The 14,323-nt window shown below is 38.5% G+C and overlaps 1 protein-coding gene across 1 annotated transcript; it reads left to right on the top strand.

Moving 5' to 3' along the window:
• The first annotated feature begins 6,206 nt into the window (after positions 1-6,206).
• RNASE9 (ribonuclease A family member 9 (inactive)) lies at positions 6,207-6,770 on the top strand. The gene has a single exon (XM_008064870.1). It carries the CDS (start codon positions 6,207-6,209, stop codon positions 6,768-6,770), a length of 564 nt encoding a protein of 187 aa, XP_008063061.1.
• The last annotated feature ends 7,553 nt before the right edge of the window (positions 6,771-14,323 follow it).

Raw genomic sequence — 14,323 nt, 5'->3', positions numbered from 1 at the left:
AGAAAGAAAGAAAGAAAGAAAGAAAGAAAGAAAGAAAGAAATTCTTCTGTTGCATGTAAAAGCAAACTGGAGGTAAAGCACTCCGGGATTGCCATGGGCTATGTTTTTACCCGAAACCTGAGCTCACCTGCATGTAAAAGCAAACTGGAGGTAAAGCACTCCGGGATTGCCATGGGCTATGTTTTTACCCGAAACCTGAGCTCACCTGACCCAATTCTGCCAACCTCTGAGCGTGGCTTCTATTCTCAAGGACTGTTTTAGTACAAGATGGCAGCTGAACTTCAGTCAACACACACATGTTCCAGGTCAGCATCAGAAGAAAGCTCAGTAGATTCAAAATGACCTCCCTCTCTTTGAAGGAGCATTTCTGGAAGTCCTACAAGTGAGTACTTCTAATTATATCTGATTTAGTTAAATGGCCACTTTTACCTGTAAGAGAGATATAGAAATTCACTGTATAAGCTTATTTTGTTCCTAAGAGTGAAGGAAAACAAATATTGAGGTTGGTAACTGGAAATGGAAAAGAAATTTGCTTTAACAAACAATTTCATAGTACTTACCTTTTAGGGGTTCCTTATATAGGGGTGTTTATCTTTTATGCATTACAAGGATTTTTCAGGAAGTCACTTGGAAGAATAATATATAAATTGACATTTTATATCTTGTACTGTTATAAATTATCATTTAGTTTGTATTACTTTAGAAGACTAAAGCAATTTAGTCTTAGTTTTTATTATTTTAGAAAAATAAAAGGAAAAGAAAGAAATGATTTCTTTTTTTTTTGAGTTGGAGTCTCGCTCTGTCGCCCAGACTGGAGTGCAGTGGCTGCTCCCAGCCACCACAGCCTCACCTGCTGGGTGCAGGCGATCCTTCCGCCTCAGCCTTCCAAGTAGCTGGAACTACAGGCAGGTGCTACCATGCCCAGCTCATTTTTTGATTTATTGTAGAGATAAGGTCTCTCCAAGTTGCCCAGGCGGGTCTCGAACTGGCGGGCTCAGGCAATCCACTCTCCTCAGCCTCCCAAGGCGCGGGATTACAGACTGAGACACCGAGCCCGGCTGATTTCTTTGTTTCTATAACACAAGAAGTTGTCATACTTTAGGTCTTGATGGTTAAAGTGAAAGTTAATGGCATTTGTGGTACATTTAAACTGTTTAGATCTCTGAAAGGCAGGGAGAAAACAGTATGCTCAATATTAAAATGCTTTATAACAGAAAGAGGAGCTATGTTGATCCCATTTAACACCCACATACAATTGACTGAACTTTTTATATTACCAGCACAACTTCAGATTCCTGGATTTCTGGCATTCTATAAGAAAGGTGGAAATTACCTAAAATAATAACTGAGGTATATTTTGCTGCCACCCTCAACTTGAGATTTTGTGCAGATGTGTTAGCTTTAGAAAAGAAATTAACACCTGAGTTTGTAAAAGAAAATTCACATTTCACATATTTATTTAGAAAGCATTATTTTCAAGCTCTCTTGTTGGTCTTTGTATTTGTAGTATCTTTTGACATTAGAGATGATTATTATGTTTTTTTGTTTATGGTGAGATTTTCTGTTTACTCATGTATATGGTACGTGATTCAGTTTATGTGTGTGTGATTAAGTCTTTCAATGATTTTCTTTATGCGTATGCTCTTGTCTTTTTAAGTAAGATCATCACTTATTGACTCCAAAACTATGAAAAATATTCAATATCCTCAATGTTTCTAAAGTATTACTTTGATCTCTAGTCCGTAGTAAATTGAGGAGTGTGGTGTTTGTGTGTGTGTGTGTGTGTGTGCACGCAAGCGTGTGTGATATCAGTACTGGGATCTATGTTATTTTGTTATGTTTTTCTTTTCTTTTGAGGGAAGGTTGGAGTCTCACTCTGTCACCATGCTCACTCTGTCACCATGCTGGAGTGCAGTGGCACGCTCACAGCCACTGCAACCTTGGCCTACTGAGCTTGGTGATCCTTCCGCTTCAGCCTTCCAAGTAGCTGGAACTACAGGCACATACCACCATACCCAGCTAATTGTTTTTTTTTTAACTGTAGAGATGAGGTCCCACCAAGTAGCCCCAGGCTGGTCTCGAATCCGTGGGCTCAGACAATCCTCTCACCTTGGCCTCGCAAAGTGCTGGGATTATAGGTGTGGGCCACCAAGCCTAGCCAGGTTTTTTTTTAATATAGAACCCACTTTCTCACTAGATTTATTTTGCTTTTCCAATGTAAAATCTGTGAGATATCCTATCCTAATATATTTCATACTCATAATGTCTTGCTATACCTGACCTCTGAGAAAGACCAACTGATGAAATAAAAAAAACCAATGACCATATCTCAGTCTACCTTCTAAATTCATGCTAACATTACAGAAAAAAATAGCAAATAGCTATCAAATTAAACAGTTTTAAAGTTTTATAGAATTGTACAATTAAGAAACTAACAAGGTATGAGTAAAAATAGTTTGCAAAAAGTTGCAATTATGAAGAGAGTTCAGTGATCCCAGAACTGGCTTGACTCCATTTTTGTAAAACAAAATGTCAAAGTTACTTTACAGTTGTGCTTTGAAGGTTAATTTTTAATTATTGAGGAACTTTTGGTTTTTTGTACGTCTATTCTGTGTGGCCTTTAAAGCTCCAACATTCAAGTTTTTACAGTGGCCTTAGGGAGAGAATATTTTAAATTGAGCAAAAGACATGATACACCAGTGAATTTTTTGATTATTTTCTTTTCCCACAAGGATAACAGTTTTCTCCAGATTTTCCCATCCTAATATCATTCTCAGTTTGGTCATGGGTGTGAAGGTCTGGGGCATAAATATTGCCTCACAATATTTGTGAAATTTTAATTTGAAGTTGGTGAAAACTTAGATCTTTCTACTGGATTTAATGAAGAGATACTCTGGGATTTACTCACAACGGTTAGTCTAATTCCAAGGACTGAAGTTTAATAATCTCTCTTTGCTTAACCACTCAGAAAAAGAAATTGACTTTTTCTGATGCTGATGAAAAGTGGAAATTTGGCCGGGTTCGGTGGTTCAGCCTGTAATTCCATGCTTTGGGAGGCCGAGGTGAGTGGATTGCCTGAGTCCACCAGTTCAAGACCTGCCCGGGCAACTTGGCAAGACCTCGTCTCTATAATAAATCAAAAATTAGCCGGGCATGGTGCACGCGCCTGTAATTCCAGCTACTTGAAAGGCTGAGGTGGAAGGATCACCGGAGCCCAGCAGGTCGAGGCTGCGGTGGCCGGGAGCGGCCACTGCACTCCAGTCTGGGCGACAGAGTGAGACTCCAACTCAAACAAAAAAAAGAAAGAAAGAAAGAAAGAAAGAAAAGTGGGAATTCACTGATATCAAAACATGGGGTTTTGAGAAATTGACACAATATTTAAGAACATGCCAAATCCACTATTGAGTACAATGTGTACAGGTAGGGGTGGTGGGTACACTTAAAGACCAGGCTTCTTCACTATACAACACAACCATGTAACCAAAACTCCCTAAAGCTGTTGAAATAAAAATAAATAAACATGACAAATCTAGATTTAAAATTTCAATTCTTCAATGACATTTTATTCTTACTTTTTTGAGTTTGTAAAATTGACATATTTAAAAATAAGAATAAAAAAGTAATGAGAAATATATATAAATAGCACTTAAGATTTTATTTTGAATTTTTCTTTTTTTCCCATGTGCTCTCTATTTCTGTTAATTGGGATCATGCTATAAATAGAATATAGTGTTTTGATTTTTTTCCCCCAATCATTTGTAATGCTCTTTTGCTACTTTTGTATTTGATCTTCTTTCCTTTTCTGTGTAGTAGGAAACAACCCTTCTGTCAGCAGTTGGGACTCTGCTGGAATATAATAGTGTAATTTTACCTATACTTCTCAAAGAAAAGCATGTGTTTCAGATTACCAATCAGAAGGCCCCACGTGGATTTATCCATGTGACAGAAGCATAGCCAATCAGAAAAAGTATTTTCCATGTTGGTAAAGATGGGAGGGGATGGCACTTTTTATTGCATCCTTAAATATAAGGCTACAAGGTGACAATAATTGACTCTGCCATTACATGGAGAGACACTACATGAGAATGAAGTTAACATTCAAAGGAGAGAAGAGCAACAAAGGGTGAAAACAGGAGTCTAGTGAAGAATTTGATTTCTTTCTCCTGCTGTACCTCTTGGACTTCCATCTTCTGTGAGTCAATATAGTGCCTTTTGCATTCAAAATAATTTGCTTGGTATTTTTCTCATTGTCAGCCACAGTCCTACTACTATAATCTTATATCACAAAATATTCCATATCTCTAAAACTTCATGTATTAATATATTTGTATAGTCTGGAAAATGGCCCATTCTAAGAACATATAATTTCATGAATACAGAATACTATCTCAAATATTTATTCTTATTTAAATAGTTATTATTGGCATATGTATTATTGTTATTGCTATGAACATATCAGACTCAATTTAACCTTCCCATCTTATTGGACATATGCATTTTCAGTCTTTGTCTTTCTTAAGTAAAATTTGCTCTCCATCTTACCATGTAAATTAGTACAGTACCTCTCATTATTTTCTCAGCTTAGAATTCTAGATATTAAATACTCTAAGGGAAAAATAATCTGACTTTTAAAATATTTGTCAACTTTTTTTAAAGGATTGAAACAATTTATTTCTGATCAGAAATGCATGGTTGCCCACCTTATTACACACTCATCAGCACTAAGCTTGCAAGGTGTTATACATATATATTCTAAATATTTTATTATAAATATTATTTATAAACTTGCCCTGTATGGGTCCCTCAGTCCTGTGGCGTTGCCTATATACAAAGGCAGGGCCACAGGCCCCTTGAACTCTGCTGTTCACACATGTGCTGCCTTGTTCTCTCCAGCCCAAGATGTTACACAGGCTCCACATTCTCAATATAGGAGTGTGTGCTGAGTTCTCTGGCCTGTCACATTAGGATCACGCTTCCGAAGAGACTCCCTGGAGGACACCGATGAGAGTGTGAAAGCAGGGGCAGGAGGAATCGTTTATGAACACAGCCACATCAGATTGCCCATTCTCACATCATTCTTTTAGACAGTTTTTTCCTTTTCTATTCCATTTTCTGCATTCTTATACTCAGCTTTCCTATTGTCTATACTTTCTGACATGTCCACTCAAATCCACTTTCTTTAGTACCACCATTCTCTAACCTTTCCTGCTCACATATATACAAACTTGACATCCAGCCTGGAGTCAGAGACTCTTTCTACCTCTGTCTCCATCATTCATAGATCAGGGTCTCTCGGTTATAACAAGTAAAGAATCAATCAGGTTGGGGAAGATACTAGCAACAACAACAAAAGTGCCTTTATTCTCTGATTGTTTGGATGGTGAAAATAATACATGTAAAGTACTTAGCTTAGTACATGGTACATAACTGCTCATTATGTTATCCATGTTATTATTACTTTTATTTTAAGTTGACCCCTACAATATTTAATGAGCTGCCGAGATTTGTTCTTCTCTCTTCCTACTTGCAGGATCCTGCTTTCTCACTGAATTCAATATCCCCAGTATCAGGATCTCCCCAGCCTCGAAATATCCATTCTCTGAAGAATAGGCAACACAAGGATTGAATGAGGTAAGGAGTCCACAGGCAGACAAGCCTAGAAGTCTGCTCTCTGGTAGACCTAAAGTTCTTGACTTTCTCTGAGAGAAAAGTCCCTTTAAGAATTAGTGAGAAACAATCAGATTTGAAATAGGAATAGAAAATGATAAATAGGTCTAGGAGTCCTCTATGAAAGATGATACTTTCTACTAAAAAAGTAGACTGTCCCCGATGCTTAACAATTGGCAAAAATTCCCCTCCTCTCCCCTCCCCCCTTTTTCATCCTCCCTCCCTCCCTCCCTCTCTCTTTCTCTCTCTCTTTCCCCATTCTCCTTTCTCTCTCTTTCTCCTTCTCCTTCTTTTCACCCTTCCCTCCCTTATCCAGTCTTTAGGGCTGACACAGACTTGGCAAGGTAATGTGTCAGTCAACCTTTCAGAGTTAGCTAAATAGATTCTGAATTGTCAATTATAGTTATTTTTAAATGGCACAACATCTTGGAGCTCAGAACAGGACTGGTGATAGATATGGACTCTACAAGAAATAAAAGCAAGCACATCATCCCAATAGAATATATCCCCTTATCCTTTTTATTCCCTACAGAGAAAGGATGAGGACTCTGGTCACCATGCACCCACTGCCTTTGCTGCTGCTGCTGCTGCTGCTGCTACATTCACTGCAGGCCCAGAAGCTTCTAGGGAATATCAATGGTTTCTATGTGCCAACTGATAGAAAAGAATTTGCAGAATATTTGGAGGAAGTTTATGGTACAGGACCTACCAGAAAGCCTTCCAGAGAAAAAGCCCTACGGAAGGTCATTGCTGAACGTGGGACAAGTTTTAGTAGCATGTACTGTAGAGATGAAATGTGGTATAGAAATGTCCACTACAGGCTCCGTTGTGTGCCAGAGAATTTCTTCCTTTATATGGAATATGAGGAGCTGCAAGAGATCTGTAAGACTAAAACAGTGCCATGTAAGGATGGAACTAAAAGATGTAAGAAAAGCAATAGAATAATACAGGCGGTGTATTGTAGTTTAATAGAAGGAGAACGAATGCCAGATTGCGAATATGCATCTTTTCAGAGGAGGGGATATGTCCTTATCACTTGTCGATGGCAAAATGAAACCCAAGAGTTCATTCCTGATAGTATAAATGATATGATCCCAGACTAGTAGCAGAAAAGCATCATCCATCAGAACTTAGGGTGGAAGAATATAAGCCTCTTCATACTGATTCTTGTGGATCAAAATTGAAAATGATAAGTTTGTTTCCATCCATTTTAATCACTCACTTCCTTCCCTCCCTTCCTCCGTCAACACCACGCAAAGACAACATGGGCTAGGTTCACAGATAGTGCTCACACAGGTCCCATAATTTAGCATGTCTTGAATGTGTTCTGAGTATGAATGCCTGCAGTGAAAAGCTGCCCAGCACCAAGCAGGACAGGAAATGGTTGCTTGACGTGTGCTCCAAAGACACATTCTTGTGATTCTGTAGCTCAGCAGAAAGATTAAAGTGCTTCAATCTAGTGCAGTGGCTCTGGTATGATTATGTGGGGTTACTCACTTTGGAACTTTCTTCCTTGTGACACAACTTGGCACAAAGAGAACTCAAATCTCTCCAAGACATTTGTGCAATACATCTTTCCAGGGCTATGTTTGCAGGTGTTTCACTTGTCCTGTTCTATCCATAAACACAGCACATGGAGCCATGAAGGAGTAGATCTAAATAGGAGACTGCTCAGGACATAACCTTTAAATATTTAGGAAAACAAACTCCCCTAAGTACTTTTCAGTTGTTCAGTGCTATTTTTGTGAATTCATGCATCTTTGCTTTAGCTTCAATGTCAGTGTTCACACAACTATAAACCCTTTCTCACTTTCTGGCATACTCACAATTATCCACAATCGTTTCTTCACTTGCCAGTAGATGTGACTACATCTGATAATACATCACCTCAGAGAAAGGTTGAAGAAGCAGTATGATAAAAGAAATATATCTCTGTCCAGTTTAAGTATCAATGTATCTCCTTTTTTTTTCAAACTTCTTAACATCTTCTTACTATTATTGTTTAAATTTTTCTGAAAATGGAATAAAGAATAGTGATGGGGAGGGTAGAGAGAGTATCTATTGCTCTTGGCACATTTCACCCAATCCGATTGGTAAGTCTCCTCCCATTTTTTATTTATTTTTTATTTTTTTTAATAAATTTTTTTTTTTTGAGTTGGAGTCTCACTCTGTCGCCCAGACTGGAGTGCAGTGGCCATTCCTGGCCACCGCACCCTCAACCTGATGGCCGCCGGCGATCCTTCCACCTCAGCCTTCCAAGTAGCTGGAACTACAGGCGCACGCTACCACACCCGGCTAATTGTTGATTTATTGTAGAGATGAGGTCTCACCAAGTTGCCCAGGCGGGTCTCGAACCCGCGGATTCGGGCAATCCACTCACCTCAGCCTCCCAAAGGCGCGGAATTACAGGTTGAGCCACCGAACCCGGCTTCCTTCCATTTTTTAAATCCTTATCTTTACACTCAGAGCTAAGCTCCTAATTTATTAATTGGTTAATATTAGTGAAGGACTAGGGCAAAAACTGCTAGTCCTCTTTCACTGACCAAGGAGAGAGACACTGGAAAAATCATGCTTCTAGATACCAATCTTGACATAGAGGTGTGTGGCTTTTGATTATAATATCTGAAAAAATGAGGATCTCATTCAACTTTGGAGAATCTCCATGACACCCTCTAAAACTCAACCTTCTATACCTGAGCTGAAGAAATTCTGCACATAGGCTAACCTGAATCATCTGTGCTATGTTGACATCATCAATCTTGGAGTTGTACAACATGCAATATATTTACAAGAATTTGGTAAAGTACAATCAAAAAGCATGAAAGAAATCATAATGTATCTCCTATCTTAAGAATAGTAGCCAATCTTATCTAAATAACTTTTAGAAATAGACTCATAAAACTAAAACAAAGATCATTTACACAGATTTTTCCTGTTCTTTGATGTTGCATTAAAACATTAAAAAAAGAAATCTCTACCAACTGAATTCCCGAGAAGATGGCCTGCAATAGTTTGAATGTGCTTCCTCCAGATTTCAGGTATTAGGCCTGAAGTGGTGACTCATGCCTGTAATCTCAGCACTTTGGGAGGCTGAGGTAGGAAGATTACTTGAGCCCAGGAGTTCAGGAACAATCTGGGCAACTTAGCAAGACCGTGTCTCTACAAAAAAATGTTTCTAAAAAAACTTATTTGGGTATGATGGTGTGCACCTGTAGTTCCAGCTACTTAAGAGGCTGAGGGGGGAGTATGGCTTTAGCCCGGGAATTTAAGGCTACAGTGAGCTATAATCACGCCACTGCACTCCAGCATTGGCAACAAGGCATGATCCTGTTTCAAAACAATAGTAATAATTCAGGTGTTCCTGATGAGACCTTTGAAATGCAATTAGGTTATGAGGGCTTCTCCCTTGTGAGTGAAATTAGGGCTTTTGTAAAAGAGGCTTTATGCAATGTTCAGCTAGATTGCTCTCCTACTCTTCCGTCATGTGAAGAAATAACAAGAAACCCCTCACCAGATGACATTTTCATTTGGGACTTCTCAGTCTTCAGAACTATGAGAAATAAATTTCTGTTCATAATAAATTACTGAGTCGCTGGGCTTGGTGGCTCAGCCTGTAATCCCACACCTTTGGGAGGCTGAGGTGAGTGGATTGCCTGAGCCTGCAGGTTCAAGACCCGCCTGGGCAACTTGGCAAGACCTCATCTCTACAATAAATCAAAAAATTAGCTGGGCGTGGTAGCACACGCCTGTAGTTCCAGCTACTTGGAAGGCTGAGGCTGAAGGATCGCCGGAACCCAGCAGTTCGAGGCTGTGGTGGCCGGAAGCGGCCACTGCACTCCAGCCTGGGCGACAGAGGAGACTCCAACTCAAAAAAATAAAAATAAAAATAATATAAATAAATAAAATACATTACTGAGTCTATGGCATTTTGTTATAGCAGCATGAGACACATTGAGACAGAGCCAGAACTATACTTTTCAACTTCACTGAATAAGATTTTATGAAGACTGTGTCCAACTTCCTCTGGTACTCCCTCCTTAGTAACACTGGGTTTCATTATTAAGATAAACATTATCCATAATCTTGACTCACATCTTAATGTATTATTTACGCAATTGTCCCTTGAGATGATACAACATTTAATTTAAAATCCTGAAGTAAACAGACTCCACATGAGTTATAAAAAAAATAGACAGTGTTTTGCTTCCTCGACAAATTAAACCCAATCAACATTCTCTTATGGACATTCCTGATGTGCATAATGTTACTGAATAATTAAAAATGAGAAGAATCGGCCGGGCTTGGTGGCTCAGCCTGTAATCCCAGCACTTTGGGAGGCCGAGGTGAGTGGACTGCCTGAGCCCGCAGGTTCGAGACCTGCCTGGGCAACTTGGTAAGACCTCATCTCTACAATAAATAAATTTTTAAAAAAATTAGCCGGGTGTGGTAGCACGTGCCTATAGTTCCAGCTACTTGGAAGGCTAAGTGGGAAGGATCACTGGAGCCCAGCAGGTCGAGGCTGCAGTGGCTGGGAGTGTGCCACTGCACTCCAGTCTGGGCGACAGAGTGAGACTCAACTCAAAAAAAAAAAAAGAAAGAAAAAGAGAAGAATCTAGTTCAATAAGCAGAGAGCATGGTTGCTTCCATTCTCTCTCTCGCCAAACAGTCTCAAGTGCAGTTAAGGCTAGAGTGGAACCCAAACTAACAACTAATCTTGTGCTGCTCCTTGTTGAATAAAATTGATGATGTCAAACCTAGTCCTATTCATTTCCATCCCCACTAAGTATAATCGGCTGGGGCATAAGATGAGACTCTGTGTTAGGTCAAATATTTGGTCTCAAGCAGCAAACTGCACTGGGCATCTAACCAAAAAGGGGTTTATGGGAAAGGTAGAAGGAGACAATCAGGGTTATGAATCGAACAGAATAAAGAAACAAGAACTGGAAACATAGTAATTGTTTAATATCTATTTTATTTGCCTGGTACAAATCCTACTACACTTGTATTAATTAATTTATCCAACAGTGTCTTCAGTCCTTCATTCATTCAAGAGACAGTGTACCTGAACAGTGTCTGATTGTCCAACCATGGATAACCATTTTTTTAGTCCAGAGCTTGGAGAAAAAAATCTGTTCCTAGGGGTTCCCAAAACACTTGCCACCAATACTTCATAACATAAAGGGACAAGTAAATTTCCCAAAAGGAAATAGGGTGTAGTTTAGAGGAGGAATCGATACTGAGCAGTTAAAAAATGATAAATGTCTCTTTCAGGCTACAAGTTAAAAATTTGGGGACTTGCCTGCTTTTAATATTTGACTATACACCAGTGGCATGAAGCAGGGGAATGGGCAAAAAATGACATTCTGAAAAGGGATATAAAGATTTTATCAAGTTATGCTGCTGAGAAAACTGACTGATGACATGCAGAAGATTGAAACAGGATCCCTACTTATAAAAAATTAACTCTAAATGAATCAGAGACCTAAACATAAAACTTCAAACTATAAGAACCTTCGAAAATGCAGGAAACACCTTTATGGAAGTTGGAACTGGCAACCAATTCCTGAGCAAAACCCAAAATGCACAGGTCATAAGAGATAAGATAGACAAATGGAACTCATCAAACTGACAAGCTTCTGCAAAGCCAAAGAAACCATTAAGAGAGCAGGGAGACAGCCCACAGACTGGGAAAATATATTTGCCAACTCTGTGTCTGACAAAAGCCTAGCATCTAGGATCTACAAAGAATTCAAACATGCTGAAAAGAAAAAAACAAATGGTCCCATTACAAAGTGAGCAAAAGATATGAATAGACAGTTCTCAAAAGAAGACATATGAGCAGCCAACAGATACATGAAAAAATGTTCAGCTTCACTAGTCATCAAGGAGATGCAAATTAAAACTACACTGAGAGGCAGGGGTCAGTGGCTCAACCTGTAATCCCAGCACTGGGAGGCCGAGGTGAGTGGATTGCCTGAGTTCGCAGGTTCAAGACCCGCCCGGACAACTTGGCGAGATCTCATCTCTACAATAAACCAAAAATTAGCCGGATGTGGTGGTGCATGCCTGTAGTTCCAGCTACTTGGAAGGCTGAGGCGGAAGGATCGCTGGAGCCCAGCCGGTCGAGGCTGCAGTGGCCAGGAGCGTGCCACTGCACTCCAGTCTGGGTAAGTAGTGAGATTCAACTCAAAACAAAAACAAAAACAAAAACTACATTGAGATACCACCTAACTCCAATCAGAATGGCCATCATCAATAACTCAAAAAATAACAGATGCTGAAGAGGATGTGGAGAAAAGGGAATACTTCTACACTGTTGGTAGGAGTGTAAACTAGTACAACCTCTGTGGAAATCAGTGTGGCAATTCCTAAAAGTTCTAAAAATCAATCTTCCGTATGACCCTGCAATCCCCCTACTGGGAATATACCCGGAAGAACTTAAATCATTCTATTAAAAAGATACCTGCACACTTATGTTTATCGCTGCCTTCTTCACAATAGCAAGAACATGAAATCAACCGTGTTGCCCAGCAAAAGAGGACTTGGATAAAAAATGTGGTACATATACACAAAGGAATATTACACAGCCATAAAGAAGAACAAAATCATGAACTTGCAGCAACCTGGATGGAATTAGAGTCTATAATACTGAGTGATCTTTCACAGAAACAAGGAACCGAGTATCACATGTTCTCACTTATAAGTAGACCATGAACAACTACCATAATACTACAAGAAAAGGATTGACAGTAGTTGGAAACTGTTGTGGGGAGGGAGGGTGGGAAGGTGGGAATGACAGTAGTCGAAATCTGACTGGGGAGGGAGGGTACACCTCATCAACGGGGGTACCTGCACGATGAATGTTTGTATAACCAACCCTGAATTGTACCCCACAATTTGAAAATAAATTTTTCTTAAAAAGAGAAATTTTTAAAAAGATTTTGTCAAGTTAATAGTTTTCACTGGAGAGTATATAGTTACTGGAAAGGAACATGGAGGTCCTTCTGGAGTGCTGCTAATACTGTCTCTTTATCTGAGACTGTTGCATGGGTGTGTTCATTCTGTGAAATTCACTGAGTTGTACATGTATGATTTATACACTTTTCTATATGCATGTTATATTTCAATAAAAACAAAACAAAGAAGATTTTATCAAGTGATTAATCATTAACATTAATAGTAATACAGCATCTGTTACTAATAAGTTTACTGTATGTCAAGTACTTTCTGAGTGACAACCATGCATTAACTCTTTAAATCCCAAGAAAAACCCTCACCTGATTCACCTACAATAATAATGTGCACAGCATTGACCCTTGGGTTGCATATAGTTCTTTGGATTACTAAGTTAAAAATTAAGTTTCTCTTTCTGTGACTAGAAGGGACATAAAATGAGCTTATAGTCATTGATTCAGCCTGCAGATTTTATCATCACTCCTAGAAACAAGGACATTCTGCTTTGCCCTGCCCTAGCTCCACATCATCACACTGTCTGGGTGGTATTTTAAAATACATTCATGAGTTATCCCTTCTCCCACTTTATTAAGGTATAATTGACAAATAAAATATATATTTATTGTGTACAGTATGATGTTTAATATATGTATACATTGTGGAATGATTACCATAATCAAACTAATTAACATACCTATACCTCACATAGTTATCATTTTTGTGTTTAGTAAGAACATTTAAGATTTATCTAATATTTTAGCAATGTTCCTATATAATACATTATTATTAAGTATAGTGATCATGCTATACAATAGATCTCCAGAACTTATTCATCCTGTTTAATGGAAATTTTGTATCCTTTGATCAACATCTCATTTCTCTTGCTGCATCCTTATTCCTTAGCAATCATCCCATACTACTTTCAAGTTCTATGAGTTCAGTTATTTTAAATTCCATCTATAAATGAGATCATACAGTATTTGTCCTTCTGTGCCTGGTTTATTGCAATTAACATAATGTCCTTCAGGTTTATCATTGTCACAAATGGCAGGATTTTCTTCTTTTATAAGGCTGAATAGCATTTCATTGAGTATATATATTTTCTTTATATATTCATCCATTGATGGCCATTTAAGTTGATTCCATATCTCAGTTATTGTGAATAGTGCTACAATGAACATGAGAGTGCATATACCTCTTTGACATGCTCATTTCATATTCTTTGGATACAGGCTAAGACCTGGGATTGCTGGATCACGTGGTAGTTCTATTTTTAATTTTTTGAGAAACCTCAATGCTGTTTTTCATAGTGGTTGGACTAATTTACATTCTCACCAACAATGTACAAGGATTCTCTTTTCTTCACGTCCTTGTAAACACGTTATCTTTTGTCTTTTTGATGATAGCCATTCAAAAAGATGTGAGGTAAATCTCATTGTGACTTTAGTTTGCCTATCCCTGATGATTAGTGATGTTGATTACTTTTTTATATACATTGCCCATTTGGAAGCCTCTCTGTCAGCCCTGTTGTCCATTTTTAATCTAATTATTTGTTTTCTTACTATTTCGTTGTTTGAATTCTTTATATGTTTCAAATATTAACTGCTTATCAGATTGTGATTTACAAATATTTTCTCCCATTCTGTAGGTTGTCTTTTTATTCTGTTTTTTCTTTGCTGTGCAGTTTTTTGTTTGATGCAAT

Source organism: Carlito syrichta, unplaced genomic scaffold (genome assembly GCF_000164805.1).
Source record: "Carlito syrichta isolate Samal-C Ts95f unplaced genomic scaffold, Tarsius_syrichta-2.0.1 Scaffold308087, whole genome shotgun sequence".
Lineage (NCBI taxonomy): Eukaryota > Metazoa > Chordata > Mammalia > Primates > Tarsiidae > Carlito > Carlito syrichta.
The sequence above is the reverse complement of the archived record's forward strand: the minus strand, read 5'-3'. Positions and strand labels throughout refer to the sequence as shown.

Coding starts and splice junctions, on each gene's coding strand:
- RNASE9 (XM_008064870.1), top strand. CDS start 6,207: ATGAGGACTCTGGTCACCATGCACCCACTGCCTTTGCTGCTGCTGCTG.